At 35.4% G+C, this 20,042-nt stretch overlaps 1 protein-coding gene across 3 annotated transcripts in view; it reads right to left on the bottom strand.

Annotated features, from left to right (window-relative positions):
* The window catches only part of LOC134539148 (rho guanine nucleotide exchange factor 11-like), a 517,952-nt gene that overhangs the window by 371,300 nt on the left and 126,610 nt on the right, over positions 1–20,042 (bottom strand). For all 3 annotated transcript variants that reach the window (XM_063380904.1, XM_063380905.1, XM_063380906.1), the window contains 7 exons: positions 19,884–19,982; positions 18,715–18,807; positions 15,726–15,919; positions 13,319–13,505; positions 11,005–11,116; positions 10,631–10,798; positions 7,670–7,738 (listed from right to left, as the gene is read on the bottom strand). In XM_063380904.1, the coding sequence (XP_063236974.1) occupies positions 7,670–7,738; positions 10,631–10,798; positions 11,005–11,116; positions 13,319–13,505; positions 15,726–15,919; positions 18,715–18,807; positions 19,884–19,982 (922 nt within the window). The remainder of the gene's footprint in view (positions 1–7,669; positions 7,739–10,630; positions 10,799–11,004; positions 11,117–13,318; positions 13,506–15,725; positions 15,920–18,714; positions 18,808–19,883; positions 19,983–20,042) is intronic.

The following is a 20,042-nucleotide window of genomic DNA, read 5'->3' as shown; positions in this document are numbered from 1 at the left end:
AAAATAAATAATCATATAAAATCATTATTCTCCTTCCATTTTTCTGATCCACAGTTATACCCAATTATTTCCATTAATTTATTTTATAAAAAACAAAACTTTTGCAAGGGTTGTAGAAATTTGTATGATTGAATATCATCAAAATGCTCAGTGATCAATCTCAATAATTTCTCTGTTATTTGCAGTAACATCAAAGGCTTCTGCTATATGTCTTTATAACAAACTTCCATCACATTTTTAATCAGAAAACCAACTTTGTGCATTTAAAAAAAAACTGAAAGATTTGCTGTTGGAATTCAGTTTTTATTCTATTAATGATTTTATGGAAGCAAAACTAAGCTAAAAATGTATTATTATTATTATCATATATGATGTACATTATTTGTTTTGTATTATTATTTTTGTTTATGTGTATATGATTGTACTTAAATGTGTATTCATAATGTTTAATATTCTTGACGAGTCCTATACTGCATGTACAATATAAATGTATATTTTTGTAGTCGACTTGGACAATAAAACTACTACTACTACTACTACTACTACTGCGTATCCCAGCCTTGGATTAGCACTTTAGACCACGAGTCGTATTATGTTTACGACTTGACGTTTTTTTCGTGAATAACTCAATCCCGAAGTAAGCCGGGAGACTTCTATAACTCTTTTACGTACGGACGGGTGTCAACTACAAAGTCGTTCGTCTGCACGGGACAATCACAGCGTGCCACGCGGGAACGGGCAAAATTACGCTTCGCCTAAGCGAACAAAACTTCTGCCTGACGATCGACGCCTCCTCATACCCTTTCGACACGCAACAAACAAACAAATAAACAAACTCTCTGCACCGACGCGACAACCTGCTGTGACCGGCTTGTCAGTTGCAAACGACTGTTTTGAAACGTAAAACGAATGGCAATAATATTTTAACGAGAGTCGCTTAATGCCGTTACTTCGTTGAGTTGGGGGGGGGGGGGGGGAACACAAATGGTCGGAATTTATCGTGTATTGTTCTTTTCGAGAAGGCAATAACGCGTGGCCTCGTTCAAGATGGATATACAGGAACAGAAAGACGAGTAATTGTTTAATTTTAAAAAAAATTTCGGTGCACGCGTTAGATGTTATACTCACTTGACGTTATCAAAGACTAACTTTAATCTTGCATGCAAATCCTTAATATAAATAAAATAATAAAAATGACTGAAATGCTACTATAAATACGATTTGTAAAGCATAAATCCAAAAAAATTAAAATAAATACACAGTATTCAATATTAATATGCACATGTGTATAAAATTATTTATTTAATTTAGTAAAATAATCCAGATAAATTATAACTAATAATGATAAATAACTATGTTGAATGTTTATCTAATTTATTAATATTAATTATTTATTAAATAATAATGTAATCATTTGTAATATAATACACATCAGCTAAATAGGGACACCAATCTTCAGGTTCATTTTGTGGGAAGGCAGGTAACCCCTAGGCAAGATGTGATGGATGCACCAAACGATAACGCGTTACAAATTCAAGGCAACGCCTCTATTGATGAAATTCTAAACTAAACTGTTAATAGCTATTTTAGTTCGCTAGCAGCCGGAAGCATCACTAAGCGGATGGGTTTCGCCAAGGAGAATGATAGGAAGTTGCCAGATCTTACTATATGACCGTATTGCGAACATAGAGGCATGACACAAACTCACTGTTGGTGTGTCTATGACCTATCTCCTATGATTTTCTGTTATATGAATTCTATACTAAACACTAAAGTATTCATGGCAAAATCCTATAGTAGCAGCCTAATTAACTTCCAAGCATTTAATTATATGCTATTATTTAACACAGCTTACAGTCTAAAATCTGCTAAAACTAAGATGGCATCCTTCCGTACAAATCCATCCCTCTTATCGAACATTCAGTGAGTCGTGGTGCCAGAAGAGAAAATTAAATTGGACAGCCTGGAGAAAATAATTCTCCCTAAAAACTTTTCCAAGCTCCTGTGATCAGAGAAGAAATGATCGGGGATTTGTATTTTGTTTCTATGAGCAAAAACATAACACTATAGTGCATTTCTTCCGGTAAAAAAAAGGGGGGGGTTGGAGATTTTAACAGTATGAATTCATTTGTCCAAATTATTAGTCTTTTGGAATATCTTTAGCAAAGTGATTTTTTTTAAAGATAATTCTGTGCAGCTGTCAGCTGCAAAATGTTATTATAAGCTGGAATTTACTATGCTGACATACGCCTTGTTTTCAAGTTAATGTTTTTTATTAGTACGTCAGCATAAGACTCATGATTATATGTTTCCGGCATTTTTCACACCATTCTGTAATAATCTCCTGTAAGGAAGCACATAACCTACATACACTATTTGATGTACTGCTATAAAATATGGACTTACGGCTTGTTTTTACCCCAATGCAGGGTTACTACATATTCATATTATTAATTAAGCATTACATTCGTGTTTTGTAGCACATTTGTTTTGCCATATGCTTTATGTTAATCTCTATTTACAGAGTCAAGAAAGTATTTGTAACTCAAGTTTCAGCCTGGTGAATTTTCTAATGGTTATTTACTAGAAGTCACTTTCTCACAATATTTCACTCCTGGGAAATGCCTATAAATTTACTTCTCAGGTACCATTTTTGAAATTTTTCATCAAAAGAGTTCCAGAATCAGCAAGAATAATAATTCCAATATGACAGATCAAGTCAAAGTCATACGGAGTGTTTTTCCAGCAACTACGCCCAATTCTACTCAATATGTGGTCCGCAAAACCTAAAACAGGCCCACAGACTATACAATCCATCATAAAAAAAATCTAAATTTTGTTATAAAATAAATGGAAGTGTTTACAAATCATTGTGCCGGTCAGTCAGTGCCTTGATCATAAACAATCCTGGTGCAATTATGTTTGGACTAGGCAACGGGAAAAGACAACTTTGTTTATTAAAATTATGTGAATATATAATTTATTATTTTCTTAAGCAAACCAATACTCGCCAATATTTTAAACACAATTTTGAAATAAAATGCACATATGTCTTCTATGGGCCTGTTTTTGCTAGAAACATATCCATATGAAAGTTCTTATAGTGTGAAAACAAGTCATCCATAGAAGTATGTGCAGGCCAAACATCTTGTGAGCTGTCAGCGTGGGGATAAAAAGCAAGAGAAATATGGAGGTAGGACGTTAGAGTAGGGAAAGGGGAATATGTACATGTCATTGGGACACAGCCTAAGATGTTTAAAAATCTTCTTTGGCGCAGCATTTTTATTTGAAAATGTGTCGTCCAGGCAGTGCTTATAGAGCGATACGTACTAGATACACACTCCTGCATTTTTATGAAGATCAATAGGGCCATGCATATTTCGCGAAAAGATTCCGAGACTAGTTATAAGTTAAAACAGTGTAGCACCGTCTGTGTTCCGTGATTGGGTGAATTTCTTTCAGGTACATGTTGATTAATACAAAACCTATTAGAGTAATTCAGTGCTAAAGCAAACGCATCCTGCGTGGCTCAGTCAAGAAAGGCAACGACTTCTCTCGCAGACGGCCGCCAATCGCAAGGAAGAAACCGCTCGTGCGGGTATACCTTGTTGCAGTCTAATAGGCGTTCAGATTTATTCGCGAAAAATGTCTGCTCCTAAAGATCAATGTTATTTAACAGTTGACGTGTAACCGTGCCCTCCTGAGTATTTGGTCTTGAAGGTCCATTCCGAGCACTTGTTTCCTTCAAAATGATTGAGCCCAGCTTGCAAAAAAATTTGGCCGGCACTATTAGGTGACACTCGCGCAAAGTTAAATTAAATTGAACAGCTAGTGTGGACCATGTTAGGCATGGGAAAGCATCTTACAAATGTGGGACATCAAGCCCGAGATAAAAAAAAAAAAAAACTAGTTAAATGGCCCTGAACCGCACTAAGTCGAAAGCTCAGGCGTGGTAATACTGCACAGTGCTGGGGGGGGGGGGGGGGGGTCGCACATTGAAACATTTTTACACAAAGTTAATTGCTCGTCCGCAACAACGGCTGTTTGTTAGGAGCATGAGAAGTTACCCACGGGCTGAGGAAGGAGCGCTGCTGGGGGAAAACGAGATGACAGCCCGATATCGCCTGGCTGCTGACCTTGGCTGGTCGACAGAAGGTCAGACAAATTCCCATGCTATTTTTTTTTAATTTTTAATTTTTATTTTTACTCTCTGAGAGCGAGGAGGTCGCTGGAAATGACAACACACAACTACTACACAGAACAGGGATATCGGGGAAAGGATCATCCAAGGCCTCTGGCAAGGAACCATCCCAGAATTTCCCTGGATCGAGTTCTGCAAACCACAGAAAACCTAAGTCAAGACAGCCAGTAGGCATCTACAAATTCCGTTTCTTTTCGAATCAAATTTTAAATCAAATACAAAATTTTCTCAAACATCAAAAATTTTTCGAATCCAGTTTTAACACACAGTGAACATATATGAAACACAGTGAATATATATGGAACCATATAATGTGGTGCAAATTTAAAAAAAAAAAAAAATTAAAAAAATTGGCACTACATTTTTAAAAAACAATTATATTTTAAGTATGAAAAGTGTTTATATTTCATCAAACTGATTTTATACATAAAAATAGAGTGTTATTTGAAAATTTTAATTATGACAGATTATTTGGTACATATCAAAGCAATGTGTGTATCATATTTCTGAGAACAAAATAATTCTAAAATTCTCAAAAACGTTTAGCTACATACCTTAAAAATTTTTTTTATTAAATTTATGAGCCTTATTTGGTGTATGTTTTGGTAATGAATAATTTATATATAAAAATTTCAAACTGAATATAAAATTATTCATGAATATTGAATATTTTTCAAACACTCACTGACCCCTAATGGTCAGATCAAGATTCGAACCCGGAATGCAAGTACAGTGTATTTTATGCAAGTACGTAATCACAAAGGCATTTATTATCACACATGTGGGGGGGGGGGGGGGGGGGAGAGAGAGAGAGAGAGAGAGAGAGAGAGAGAGAGAGAGAGAGAGAAAGTAAAATTGTTTTGCCACAAAACTTAATAAGCATAATGATAAACTAAAGCCTTAAAAATAAAAATCAAATTGTGAACTTTGTTTATTACTGGTACAAAAATTAGTTTTAGCCTTTTTGTTTTATTGTAAAACAAACTTTTGGATATGTATGCTAAAGGTGTCTAAAAATATCTTACGAATAAATTTTTGATTTTATCTAGATATTTCAGTAAAATTTTCTTACCACGCTTTAATATCACATACATATAAAATGAACAAAATTAAAACTTTGTAAAAAAAATATATCTACTACTTGCAGAAAAGGATGAAAGCTAAAAGATTTTCAAAAATACTTTCCTGAGATTTATGTAGACAGTCATCAAATATTTATATTTAATGTTTGACTACAATCTGAAGCAAAGCATCAAAAACCAAAATGCTAGTTAGCAAAAAGTTTCAAGAAATCAAAATTTTGTGCTTTCATCACTGTACTGTTAAATTTCAGACTTATTTTGTAAAGATTTCTCCAGTTTCATGACCAAAATGTTCTGTAGATGTCCTAATACTATTTGGTAAAATATTTTATTTTTCAAAATGATTTAAAAGCATAGGGACAAATTCAAAAAAATATCACTAAACATCTCTCTAAACCAGCTCATTATGGATCACAGCAATGCTGGATTATTGATTTTGCTAGATTAATGAACACCAATAACAGGATTACTACAAAAAAATTTTTTTCAGTACTTTTTTTTTTTAATAATTAGTATTAAGCTACCGTGTAAAAAAAAAATGTTTGTGACAGTAAAACATTTCCTGATATCATGATGTATCCTAGATTTAAATATGGTAATCAAAAAAGTATTATGGAAATATACCTCTGAAATTTTAAATATAAAATGTAAGAATACCAGTAACACTACAATGAACATTTAAATCAACAGTAACTATATATAAACTCTAAGGACGATATTCCAAGACACAAAAATAAGCGTTTGGGTGTTGAATATGCTGCGCCTGTACCCTAACCGTATTCCTAGAGCACGCTAGCATACGGCCAGTACCTTACTTTTTATGAACGAATTTTGGTGTCATATCCATTGTTGATCTGTTGCCCAAATTCCACGCATGCAAAAAGCTCAATTTGGTGGACCCATGTCTGGCGCCATTAACTCGTGTATATGTGATCATTCTCGTGATCATGAGGGACGTACCAAGCGTATTGGTGTGCCACATGAAACTTTATGGTTGCGAAACTATCCTGGAATACATTTTGTATACTCTAATAGTCATAAGAAATAATCACAACTTAAAAATTACCTGACAAAATTACATAAAATTTCATTAGTGTGCCCTGCTGCTATTTCTAAGATTTTAGCAGTGACAATTATATTGATGGTTGCAAAATGTCAGCTAGAATGTGATGAAACTAGTTTATAGCCTTGTGCAGGGTACTGTTTATTGAAACTGTTGCCAATTACTAGGATTATGTTTGGACACGTTCTGGCAAAGAAACGCGAGTTAAGTTACGGTTTATCCCAACAAGGCAGTGATTATTTGCTACCTTACTCGATTGTCTTGGAACTGAAAACAATGACAGCACAGTAGTTCATCCAAAAAAAATTCTTAACACAAGCAGCTTGATACTTGCCAGATTACAGCCAGATAATTCTGGATTAATACCTTTCACAATACTAAAATTACGTGCAGTATTCTCATCACCTCATTTGTACGGATGTTGAGATGTGATGAATACAATTACTGTTGTGAAAATAACACCAGTCTTGAATAAAAACCAAACAAAAGTTTCAGAACTTTCCAGATTATGAAACTATAACAAACATTTTTCTTCTCGCAGAATATGTATTGGCACAGTTGTTGGTCTGTTTGGCATAGTGTGCAACTCTGAGTTTGTAATTGCTATAAGATGATTTCATTTTCTTCTTTCTTGTTTTGGACCCTGAGATGCAGATGTGCTACTCTTACGTCACAATTCCCCATAACAGGTGTGTATTTGTCAATCTTCCGAAAAACTATATAAAGTAAAATTTAACGTAGGTAGCACAATGCATCTACCATACAATTTAGGTAAACATTACATTTAGGAAGGAAAATTATTTTAAAAATATGCAATAATACCAATGTAATAAATATATATGTATACAATGCTTTCCATTTTGGTAACAAATTAAGAAAACTTGTGCTAAAACCTACTTTTCTTTCAGACTTGTAGGCAGATGGAAGTAATGCAACACACCCTTAATTAATTCATCATTGTTTCTTAGTATACAGGGTCACTTTGCAACCAAATAATCTGTCTGTCTACACTTATTTTCCCCGTTCCTTAATAAAGGGGGGAAAAAAATAGTATGAAAATTTAGGTGCAATATATTAGATAAAGGTAATTCATAAATTCAAGAATTTAAATTACCGCTGCATCATGAATGGTCAAGCAGATTTATACGATTTTGCTTTTTTGTTAGGTTTAAGTCTACTCAAGATTTTTCTTGGTGCGCGGGATCGCAGACCGACCTATGTGTTTGCGAACGGTTTCCAAGTAGAAAACCTTCGCCTCTGTTCGGGTGAATCTGGTGATCATACCACTTGTGCATGCGACAATATCAAGAAAAATGTGCTCACCTGGCACAGGTTCGCCGTCAGTGGGAACGACGGTTTCCTCCTCGGATGGCTTCTTCGCGCGAGGGTCGTCTGCAAGCAACACACAACCACCTTCTTTCACGGGGAAAATTTTTCCAAAACACCAAGATTCAAAACTCCCGCAGGAGTTTGGCAAGAGAGAATATTTAATACGTTTCAATCCCTCGCCAGCTTCACTCCCGTTCATCCTCAGACTAAGATACAGAGCTGACCATCTGTTAGATGACATGGAGCAAGTACCGCGACTTGATTCAGAGGAAGCGGTGATGCCAACCCTTCGCGTTTGGGCCGATGCCTCGATATCTACCGGTAATCCACTTTGAGAAAGATACCGAGTATACGAGCATTTCAACCAGTGATAACAGGAGACAGGACAAGGCACTGTGTTTGTGACGGATGTTACCGTATTGGTCCGAAAACAGGCAGACCTTTTTTGCCAGTTTTGTCAACCTTGAAATCTAGAGTCGGCCTATAATGGGGCACTAGCCAAAATAGTATAATTAAACACATACATTTCAAGGATAATCACTTATGGCATAAAAATGTTATCAGATATACAATTTATTGACCTAAAATTGCTGTACTTATGTGGAATTAGTAATTTTTCCAGCTTAGAAAAATAATAAACACACTTGACCCCAATAAAGTATCATATTTTAAGTTAAGTACACAGATGTGGTCACTTGTAGCACATAGCTTTTAAAATCTCGGTCTGGTTATTTTTTAACTGTATTTAACAGGCTGCGGTAATTTTATTTGCTTGTAAAATGTGGTATTTACAGTAAACAATTAGTAAAAACAGCAATTATTTTGCCGTAAGGTTATTTACCGTATTCTCCGTTCACTCTTACCTGAGTTTTGGAATAAACAAAGCCTCTTGTAAACAAACATTTTCATTAGCTGCCGGCCGCTGCGCACATTATTCGTGCGCAAGAAATAGTCCCTTGGTTACGTACCATTTGTAAGTATTTTTACCATGCCTTTTTTATAACAATTGTTATATAGCATTATAGCGTTTCACCATTGATATCCAATACAGTTTAATGTGTCAGCAAGTATTTACTTACAATTATGTTAGCAGATGCCGTGTGTACGGTGTACAGTTGATGCCTGGCGCAACAGTTGTATTTCGGATTCGCTCACGCACGGTTTGTTATGGCTGACGCCGGACCGAGTTTTGTAAAACACAGAACAGGAAAGTCTTTGAAAAGTGCACAGAAAACTATTGTGTTGAATGTTTTTAAAACATTTTTAGACAAATATCCGGATTGTCGTGTGAACGATATCGCGAGTTTAACTGCGGAATTATGGGTGTTTCGAATCGTAACACTATCATATTGTTGTCTTACGTTACGATGCTATTTTATCGATCATTCAAAAAATAAACATTGTTTGCTTTTTTTCTGCCAATTTCAAAAGTATGTTAAATAAGATATGCAGAAACCACAAATAATGAGGAAGCTGGGCGGAAATATGGTGTTGACGAGAAGAATGTGTGTCGCTGGTGGGCTCAAGCAAATAAATTGAAAAATGCAGTTTTCCCTGATTTTGAGTGTGCTGTAGAAGGGGTCGGCCTATTTTCGGACCAATACGTTACTTGCAATATATGCCATGTCTAGGAACATGTGCTTGTTTTTTTTCGTTTTATAATAAAATTCTAACTTAGATTGTTATTTTCCCCAGTAATTCAGCCTAAATATCAATGTCAAATTTTAAAATATAATAATAATAATAATAATAATAATAAGAATAATATTTAAAATATTAATAGAATAGTATAATTTACACACTACAACAGTTGGTAAATAAACCTCTAGTATCAATATAATGCACTTTGGTGGAGCAAAAAATAATAATAATCAGTACCTGATACTTTATGAACATTATGCTAAAGAATACAAAATGTTGATGTAAACAATACACATTAATACCCTCCCCACTTTCCAAAATAAGTTTATTTAAGTATTATTCTTATTATTATCATCATCTTATAAGTAATTCTTGGTTTGATTTACTGGTATGATGTAAATAACCGCTGTTTTTGTTTTGTTTTGAGAAGTATGTGTGTGTTTGCAACGTGTTTTATGAACATAATTTCTATTCATTTAACTTTTATAATATATCTGATGGATTGTTTACTTTATTACTTAAAAGTCATTTAAAGTTATTTTCATTTTTTTTTTTACTCTTTTAAACATTTCTTCTTTTTTTTCCCTGTGGTTTTCGGTCTGAAAGCAAGATGATACAACTTCTCGTGACAAGTTAAGTCAGGATAGAAAGAGACGTGACAGCCGTGTCGTGCTATGAGCACGGGAAAAACTATCAGGACGTACGCAATACGACTCGATTCGTTGCTGCATGTTATGCGGTATCAGAAGTAACGAGTAACGTAACGATACGATAGTAACGAGTACTAATTGTTATTGTAACGAATACATATGGGTACGCTTTTTTTCGTTACTTTTACACCTCTAATTGTAAAGTCTTGTTGTGAGCTTGACACCAGAGACTATAGTCAATGTATTCTAAATAAAAGGTCCAGAAAGTTTATGAATCTGCACTGTCCAGACCACAGCCATGAAAATTGCTTCTCAACTACATAATTATATATTATTTTCAACTCATCGCCCAACCATGATCTTTTGGTACCATGACCGTACAACAACTAAAATGTCCGCCCTTCTTCCTGAGGATGGACAAAGGATGCTCATGTTGAGCTGATACAACATTCTCAACGTACCATCTCCAATATAACTAAACCACTCACGAAACTCCCAACTACACTAAAAACAGCAGCAATGTAAAGTAATCACGGAATAACAACCACAACAATTATAACAACAACAACAACAACAACAACAACAACAACAGCAGCAGCATAGCATTGAATTGCACTGCACGCAGCCATCAATAAACCGCTGAACGTGAACAACTATTACTTACAATGGATGGAATTCAGCGAGCTTGGCTTTCTCCTCGACTCCTGTTGTGGACGGATTTTATCCATAAGCTTGCTTATCCTGTCATTCGCCTTCTCTTTTTTGGTAACTGGGCCGGGACAGTTTTCCTCCACGACCTTCACACAAGTTCGATGGATGTTCAGAAAACAGTCTGGGGGAAAAAAACTTCCAAGTAAATAAAATAAATCCACAAAACATGCTCAGAAACAGTGACAAACAGATTGAAATAAGCACATTAAGGATAAACTAAAATTAATTACAAAACATGAGTAAGATAATAGTTAAATAATAATAATAATAATAATAATAATAATAATAATAATAATAATAATAATAATAAATATGAATTTGAATTACCTGTGCATTGGTAACCTTGTGGGCCAATACCCCATATTATCAGCTGGCAATGGTTGCAATATGTGACGGTGTAATACTGATGTAACACAAAGTGATGGCCTCTGACAACTACCTATCACAGTACAAGAGAGAAACATTATATATATATAAAAAAAAAAACACATACTGAACACATCCATAGTACAGTAGTGCCACATTATTCTGGACTAGATGGGACTATAGCTTAATTTTAGTTTCAATCACCACAGTAGACATAGACCTAAGTTTTTAACCTACTAACTGACGCGTAGATTCAACAAAATAAAACAATAATATTGCTTTTATTTTTATCCTGTCAGGATTAATCAACATCTGGACGAGCGGGCTCCGGATTAGCGGGACTCTACTGTACTACTCAAAACACACAAAGTATTTTTCATGCAAATTTTCACAAATAAATTTTATATATCAACCCTAATATTTATTTAAAAGTAAATATGCACCAGCCTACAATATTTCCGAACCTAATGCAGAGAACTACAATGAATTTTTAGCATGAATTTTCTTTTAATGTGAATGGGTGATAAACCCTAATTTTGCACACCACTCTAGACGTTTTTACGAAAAGAATCTGCAAAACAATAATGTAATGCTAATGTCCAAAATTTTAATTTGATCTTTTCTCATATATGCAGCCCTCATTTAAATGCAAGAAAATTCATGAGAAAATAAAGAATTCATAAGGAAAAAATAAATAGTAATGTTTAAAAGCAAGTTATAAACATACTATAAATGATGTTGCTACATTTAAAATGTTTACAAAGAATACTTGAACCAAAGAAAGAGCAACTTACATGCTTTCTTAAAACTAATATCTTAATCAATGCTCGGTACAAAACAAAAAAGTTACAGTAACATATTAAAACTCAAAATGTATATACCTTGATTTACTGAATTGTCCTCTATTGCATTTAACAACCGATTAGTTTTTACACCGTTATGCCTAGGGACTCCAAAAAAAGATAAACAAATCTGGCCAATAGCGGTGCTGAATTAAGACAGAATCAGTGATAAAATTGGCAAAAGTGGTGAGAAAATTTCAGTGTGAAAAAATATAGGCCCGGGGAAAATTTATTGTAAGAAAGATATTAATTCTAAAATATTATTAATTTTTGCCTAATTTTTTTTTTAAATTTTTTCCATAGCATATGCATTAAAACTGAATAACTTTTTATAGAAGTAACAGAAACTTTACCCACAAATCTGTGAGAAATATTATGTCTACAGCTACATGTGATCATCTTTATAAACATTCATAAAATTCAACCACAAACAAAGATTATTTAACTGAACCCTTATTGCCATCGTGGTAGGAAACCAATCCACCAATGTAGTCTAGAAAACAATAATTCTGTGTAACTTGCAAGAATAATGACTAGGAAAAAGATTTTACGTAAAACTGCGATAAAACCAAAACAACACCAAAACGCCGTACAACACCCAAATGCAAGATAATACAATATAAAGCACTAAAATGTGACTACAGAAAGATCACTGAATCAATCAGCATTTATAAAAAAAAAAAAAAAAAAATTCAAATCAAACGCTGATGGTTTGCTTTATTAATTCAATAAACACCATTTATTTAGCACAAAGTTTATAACAAAACGTAAGAACACGATAGATAGGAAATCGTACTAATTTTACTTTATTAAAACATTCATTATTACTCAAAGTCAAACGCTAACTGAATTATTTATATTGATCCTAGTATTTATGTCTATGTATGTATCGAAGTTACACTTTTTTTAGTGACTTAGTAACAAAAAAAAATTAGTGTCATTTTTGTTGAATAATCTTAATATATATAAATCCAGTGACCTAATGTTTGTTTCCAGTGAACTCATCACCAAGTCAACCGATTTCGATGAAAATTGGCATTTATGTGTAATTTTTTTCCAATTTGAGGGATAGGATAGTTTTTATTTCGATTAATGGTCTTAATAATTTATAATTAACAATAAATAACCGATCGCCACGAGCAAACAAAAAAAATCATAGATCATAAACATTCAAACAGTAATTGCGTGACATTTCTCTACGTCCAACACACTGTCATATATGGCGCTATCCAGTTCGCTTCAACTCGCAGACAACAAAGCTCCATGTGTTTTAGCCAGGGCAACGCCGGGTACTGCAGCTAGTACACTGTAGTTATGCAGTGACAAAAATTTATGTAAAAAAAACAAAAACAATAATACTGAAATCTCCCTTTTTAAAAAGCAAATTAATCTCAGATTGAAACCGTAAAACGCTGTGTCCGAGAATGCCGTACCTTTCTGGTCGTCTTGCTGATGAGCTTCACCTTCAGGCTCTTGTCCTTGGACACGAACGTAGGGCAGCGCTCTATCAGCGCGCTCGCCGGAGGCCCGCGCAGCCCGAACACCTTGCCGATGACCGTGCACAGCGCGGCGGCCGTGGTGAAGCGGCGCGGGTCCACGTTGTCCCGCTCCACGTCCTCCCTGGGGGCAACAAGCGAGGCGTCGCCACCCAGGGGACCACAGGGGCGACGTGCCGCGAGCAGACGTGGCCCCGTGTGCTTCAGGGGCGAACACGAGGGTCCCCTTAGCCCCTTTGAATATACATACTGTATAGAAGTCGCGAGTGGATATGATTTACTCTACGTTTTTCAGGAGCGTATGATGAGCAGCTTGGGAACTTCACCGCCTGCAGTGCGCTGCCGTAACGCCCTGTATCGTCTTGGGTTGTTATTTACACGTTAGAGTGCAGCACTGTCGCCCGCAGTCATTCCCCCGCAACCCCCCACCCAACAGCTCAAGGTCGTTCAACGGGAGTTTGTGCGTCATCAAAACTGTAGGGATGAGAGGTGGGGTAGAGGGTGGGTGGAAGACAAAGCATGTTTGAGGGAGGGTGAGGAAGGGGTGTTTGAAGAGTTCGACACTTGTCCGCTAGGGACCACCACAAGTCGATGCCCTAGAGATGGTGGCGATTGCGGCGGTGAATTAACCAACTACCTCAAACCGTATTAGAAATTTTAACCTGGGCTGGCGACTTCTATACAGTATATATATTCAAAGCTAGCCCTGAGACGTGCTGACGTGGTGAGCAACGGAGGCAGCTCCGGTTCACCGGTCCGGGACAGCCGGGAGAAGTTGGGTAGGCCTCCACCGGACCGCGGGTTTGCTGGGTGGTTTGAGGAGTCCCGGCGTGAGGCGGGTGATCGGGGCAGGCGCCAGGAGTGCTGACAACTCCGGAGGGCTGAGGGAGCATCCAACTTTCTGGTCAGCCGAGTGGGGTAGGGGGCAGATGGTGGTACACATGCTGGGATGGGTAGCCTCAGCTCCTGTGTATAGCCCGAAGCCCTAACGCCCTTCCTGGTTGCGTATGTGGCGTGATCCGCATCCACGCCCGGGGCGGCAAGGCCTTTAGGCTGAGAGCGCCGGGTAATAAAAGAAAAGAGGGGAAAACCCCTGACTCATGTTTTCATGTGAGTAGACACAAGATTTTACGGTTTTGCTTCCAGTCAAATTTCGTTTTCAAAACTGATTTATTTCGGTGTTAATGTTTTTATTTTTATAAAAGCCGCTGTAAATACCTACTCCACCAACATAGTGGTGATATTAATATGCTGCATTTTTTTATGATAAAATAATTTTTTATTCAATTGGTCTATAACAGATAGATACATTAAGAACAATGTGGTTTAAAAGTGATTCAATAAGAGATGCACTATAAAAACTATTACATTAATTTTTCTAATCCACGCACTTTGGTACACCTTTTTGTCCGGGATTAACAATATCCCTTGAACTTCAAACATATGATTAGTTAATGTATTTTGCATGTGAGAATGGTATTGTACATGATCGTATGTTGATATTTACTACGTATGTGCGACAGCAACATTTTTGAGTTTTTTTTTGCTGTGATGGACACGTGTTTGCAACCTTGCTTTTATACATTTGTTATAAATTATGTTTATGTTACTTCAACATATTATTTCTTGATAAAAAAACAATTCAGATGGACTAAAATATTAAGGTTTTTTTTTGCTCAACTGTGACACAATTCCTTGAACTTTGACCCCAGTTTGACTTTCGGAAGCTTACTGAACATCGCTTGCAATGTTGATTATAGTGATGGGTCAGATCCCAATTTTCTCCAAACTGAATCTTGAAATTGAATCTCAGAGAGTACCTTCAATATACCCCTTGGATCCGAATCTAATTGTCGAGGGTAAAAAATTATATATATATATATATATATATATATATATATATATATATATATATACATACATACACACACACACACACACACAAACACACACACACACACACATACACAGTAAATGAAAAATATAAAATATAATGTTAAAACACTCTACCATTTCTGTTTCACAAATTAAGTATCCAGAATCAAAACATATCGTAATTTTATTTACATGATTACATGTTAAAAGAACAACATCTACGGAAATGGTAACAGGTAAGGCATGAAGGAAAACATTTGGCCTAGTTAAACTCCAGAGGTTATCAGTGTCAAATTATTTAATTTACTTCATTCCTTTTAAAATTTTCCTCGGAATCCTTTGCTTCGAATATTTAATACATTAAATACTAAGGATTTGATGGTTTTCTGAGGATCTGAGGTTTTGATTGGCCCATCCCTAGTTGACGATATACAAAGAGACTGAACACAGCGTGTGCGTGGTTACTCACATGTACGGCTCCAGTTTCGGCAGGAGAATGGACTCCACAATCTTCATCTCTTTGTTCTTGTCGTGAATACTTTCGTCCAACTGAGCGTCTGCTGGCCCAAATATCGTTCCCAAGCCAGCCGTTCTCTTCTGCTGAAAATCAGCCAGCTGTTCGTTCAGCTCTTCTTTCGCTTTGCTTCTGGCTTTCCAAAATATCTGAATGAAAAAGGGGAAAAAAACAGCTTTTTATAAACTCTTTTAAAAAAGCTAATAAAAACCAGTGATAGGTGATATGGATGTAAATCAACACAGATCAAATTACTGATAACAGATCCAATAAACAATATAAAAATGATACAATACGTTAAACAATAATAACAATGCAAGTCTCTGGAATTTAAATATTTTTACGTAATAAGTCTGTACCTTAATAGAATTATTTATTATAAGGATTTTTGGTAAATGAGAAAAAAGTATTTTATCACATAAAATTTGTGCATAGCACAGTACATATTATGCCTTTGACAAATTAACAAACACAACACTCAAGTACAGCCTTAAAATACAAAAAAATTGGAGTAAGAGATACCTATAGAAATATAAACAGGTAAATAGAAAATATGGATGACAACTGAATGGTTGAAATTAATGAACTACAGTAGAGTCTCGCTAATTCGGACCCCGCTAGTCCGGACATCCGGTTAATCCGGACGGATATAAAAAATACGTAAATGATGAATAAGAATATTGTGACAAAGGAAAATAAGAAAATATATTTGTAAGAGAGGGTCCTCTTGCCCTCAGTAGCCGGGAGTATTACCGCTAGTTTTCCGCTCATCGTCTTTTCCAAGAAGTGACTCACTCTATCTATACCTGTGAGTTGTTTTGTTTTGTTCCCTTCAGTCGATGGTTACTCGTGCTGGTGACAAGTGTTTGTGACAGTTTAATTTTATTCAGTGCGAGCATTGTATTGTGTACACTTATTAAGAGCAACGTAATGGCTACTAAACGTAAGAAAGTGACTGTAACTATGGAGCAAAAACTCCAAGCCTTATTTCGTATTGATGCGGGTGAATCATTAACTAGAATCGCGCAAGATCTAGGAGTGGGAAAACAAACTGTTTCTGATTGGAAAAAAAATCGGAAAGAAATTGAGGTTTTTTTGTGCTAAAATGGTAAGGACAGTCTGGGTAACAGAAGCACGTTAAAAAAACCAAAAAATGAAACTTTAGACGAGGCTTTGTACATTTGGTTTTGCCAACAACGTGAACAAGGCGTTCCGCTGTCGGGCGTAACATTACAAGCGTTCGCGCTCAAACTCAATGAAAAATTAAAAGGTGACCCTGCTTTTACTGCCAGTGTGGGATGGTTATCTCGTTGGAAAGATCGACACGGTATTCGTGAACTTAGTGTAAGTGGTGAAATGTTGTCAGGTGACAATAGTGCAAGTGAAGACTTTAAAGTAAAATTTGAAAAGTTTGTTAAAGATGAAAACTTAGAGCCTTGCCAAGTGTTTAACGCTGATGAAACGGGATTAAATTACAAAATGCTTCCAAAAAAAACATTAGCATCAAAATTGGATTCTGTAGCCAAAGGTCATAAGGTAAAAAAAGAAAGAGTAACTTTGCTTCCTTGTAGTAATGCTTCTGGCAACTTGAAAATTCCACTATTGGTTATAGGCAAATCGGCTAAGCCTAGGGCCCTTAAAAATCTTAATAGAAATGCTCTTCCAGCCCAGTACACTTCACAAAAATCAGCATGGATGGACAGCAAAATTTTTAAAGCTTGGTTTTTTGAAACATTTGTTCCTAAAACAAAAAAGTTTTTGAGAGACGAAAACCGCCCAGAAAAAGCTGTGTTGTTAACTGATAATGCACCATGCCACTCGAGTGAAGAAGAATTGCGAGACGGTGAAATTTTCGTAAAATTTCTGCCACCAAACGTGACTGCTTTGATACAACCAATGGATCAAGGGGTGATTGAAGCAATAAAACGGCGATATAGGAAAAAAATGATCATGTTTCTTTTAGAGCAACAAGAAGCAGACCCATCAGCTAACTTAATGGATCATATTAAGAAAGTGACAATGAAGACTGTCATTTACTTGGTCGCAGAAGCATGGGAAGAAATTAAGTCGTCAACTCTTCAAAAAAGCTGGAAAAATTTGTGGCCAAGCATTTCACAGGAAAAACAGGGACAAGACGAAACTCAACCAACTTCAACTAGCTTTGATTTTGTACATGTTTTTCAACAGTTGGAGGGTTGTGCCAACATAGAGGAGAATGACATATCAGAATGGATTAACGATGACAACGGTATTGGTCATCAAATGTTAAGTGAAGATGAAATCGTGGAGGCATGCATTGCAAACACAGCAACTGAAATAGACAGTTCGGAAGATGACGATGGAGGTACGGAGGAATCAGCTGGCCCAACTCATGGCGAAGCGACTACAATGCTGGAGGGGTTGCTGAGTTACTTTGAGAAGCAAAGCGACACGTCTGCTGAGCTACTGACGTTGAGGCGCCTACGAGATCGCATGGCAAAACGACGGCAATCTTCTTTAAAACAACAGAATATTACAGACTTTTTCGAGTAATTTAATTGTTTTTAAACTTTAATTGTTTTATACTTTTTAATTACATGTAGGTATGTACAATACATATTATTGTTTTATATATGTTACATACATATGTATATAGTTTCTTAAGTACCTTATAATAAAACGCAGTTGATTTTTAAGCATAAAGATTTTTTATTTAGCCTATAAAACTTGTTTTTGATACATTTTAAAGTTGATTACGGATGATCCGGACTTTCGGTGATCCGGACAGGGTCCGGTCCGGACAAGTCCGGATTAGTGAGACTCTACTGTAATTTCATGGGTATCTGTTTTTAAAGTATCACTAAGAAACAATATATCAGGCATTCAGAAATTTGTAAAACCAATAGGGAAACAGATATTAAAAATTATTACAGTGGTACATCACTAAAACATAAAAATGCACTACCTTTCTTAAAATTTCTTCTTTGTCACTCTCATGCATCAGCGTTTCGTCTATTTCTCGCGCAATGTTCTCATCAACATTGCTCAGTCTCAAAGGCTGGAAAAGTACAAGAAAATAATTAAAACTACACCGTCTTTCTTCGTGATTGCTGTACTTTTGGCTACTTCTACAACCAAACAGTATCTAGGCGTTCTTGTTACCAGAAGTACGTAGTACTCAAATTACTGCAACATAATTTGAGCACCGTGTATTGAATCGTAGCATATATGCATAGCAAACATAATAAAAATAGAAGAAAAAAAAACAAAGAGAGAAAACAATGTTGCCGATTCAAGCCAATTTTTTTTTTGCAAATGTATGTACTTAATTTAAAAAGAAAAGTTAAACATATACAATTTAAGTTTTAATTTTTATAAGAAATTAAATCAGTGCTCATACATTATTTTACGTGTTATAACAAAAAAAAATTCATACTAGACATTTTTGAGTTTCGGTGGTAATATTTAATTTCGTTTTACTTTACATGCCCACTACAACTTTGGGTGCAGAATTTTTCAATGGTACAATTCATGCAAACAAAGACTTAGTGCAATCAAAAAACCATAATAATTAACAGGATTTTTCATTACAGATTACAATACAGCAATGAGAAACAAACAACAAATCTAGATCATAAGCTTTCATGGCCAGAATCCTTACTGACTTCTTGGTTTATGGATTTTGCCCATGTTTGTAAAAAAATTCCTGAACATTTTTGAAGGCATGGTGTTCTGGCAGAGTACTTACAAAGATCATTCATGCATGCCAAAACACCACGTGCTTCAAATTTTTCAAGGACATGTACTGAATCCAGAAGCCAAGATGAGCTAAACACGTACAATAAACTAGCAAACATTTTTGCAACAAATATAAGAAAAAAATCTTCAAAAAAATATAGCAGCAATCAATTCAAATTAAACAGATATTACAACAGAAGCTTTATCTCTTAATTTTTGAGACTTCTCATAACCAGTTCATTCATTGGTGTACTTTCAAAATATAATAATTTTAGAATATAAAACTGGCCAAAAAAACAAATGGTGAAATACAAAATAAAATAAAAATTATCAGTTTTTAAATGAAATATATTAATACAAACTTCTGTTAACTTGAATTAACTTTGGTATACTTACAGCATATGGAACAAGGAAACTGGAATGGATTTCGTAAGCCCATTTTTTCATTTCTTTAGCATTTCCCTCTTTGTACAAATCTGTTACTAAGTAAAACAGCTGAAACAGTGAAACATAATAATTCTGTTAGATACTGATGAAAGAAAAAAAAAATAAATA

This window comes from Bacillus rossius, chromosome 14 (assembly GCF_032445375.1).
Source record: "Bacillus rossius redtenbacheri isolate Brsri chromosome 14, Brsri_v3, whole genome shotgun sequence".
Taxonomy (NCBI): domain Eukaryota; kingdom Metazoa; phylum Arthropoda; class Insecta; order Phasmatodea; family Bacillidae; genus Bacillus; species Bacillus rossius.
Note: the sequence above shows the minus strand (reverse complement) of the source record. Positions and strands in the feature narration are given on the sequence as shown.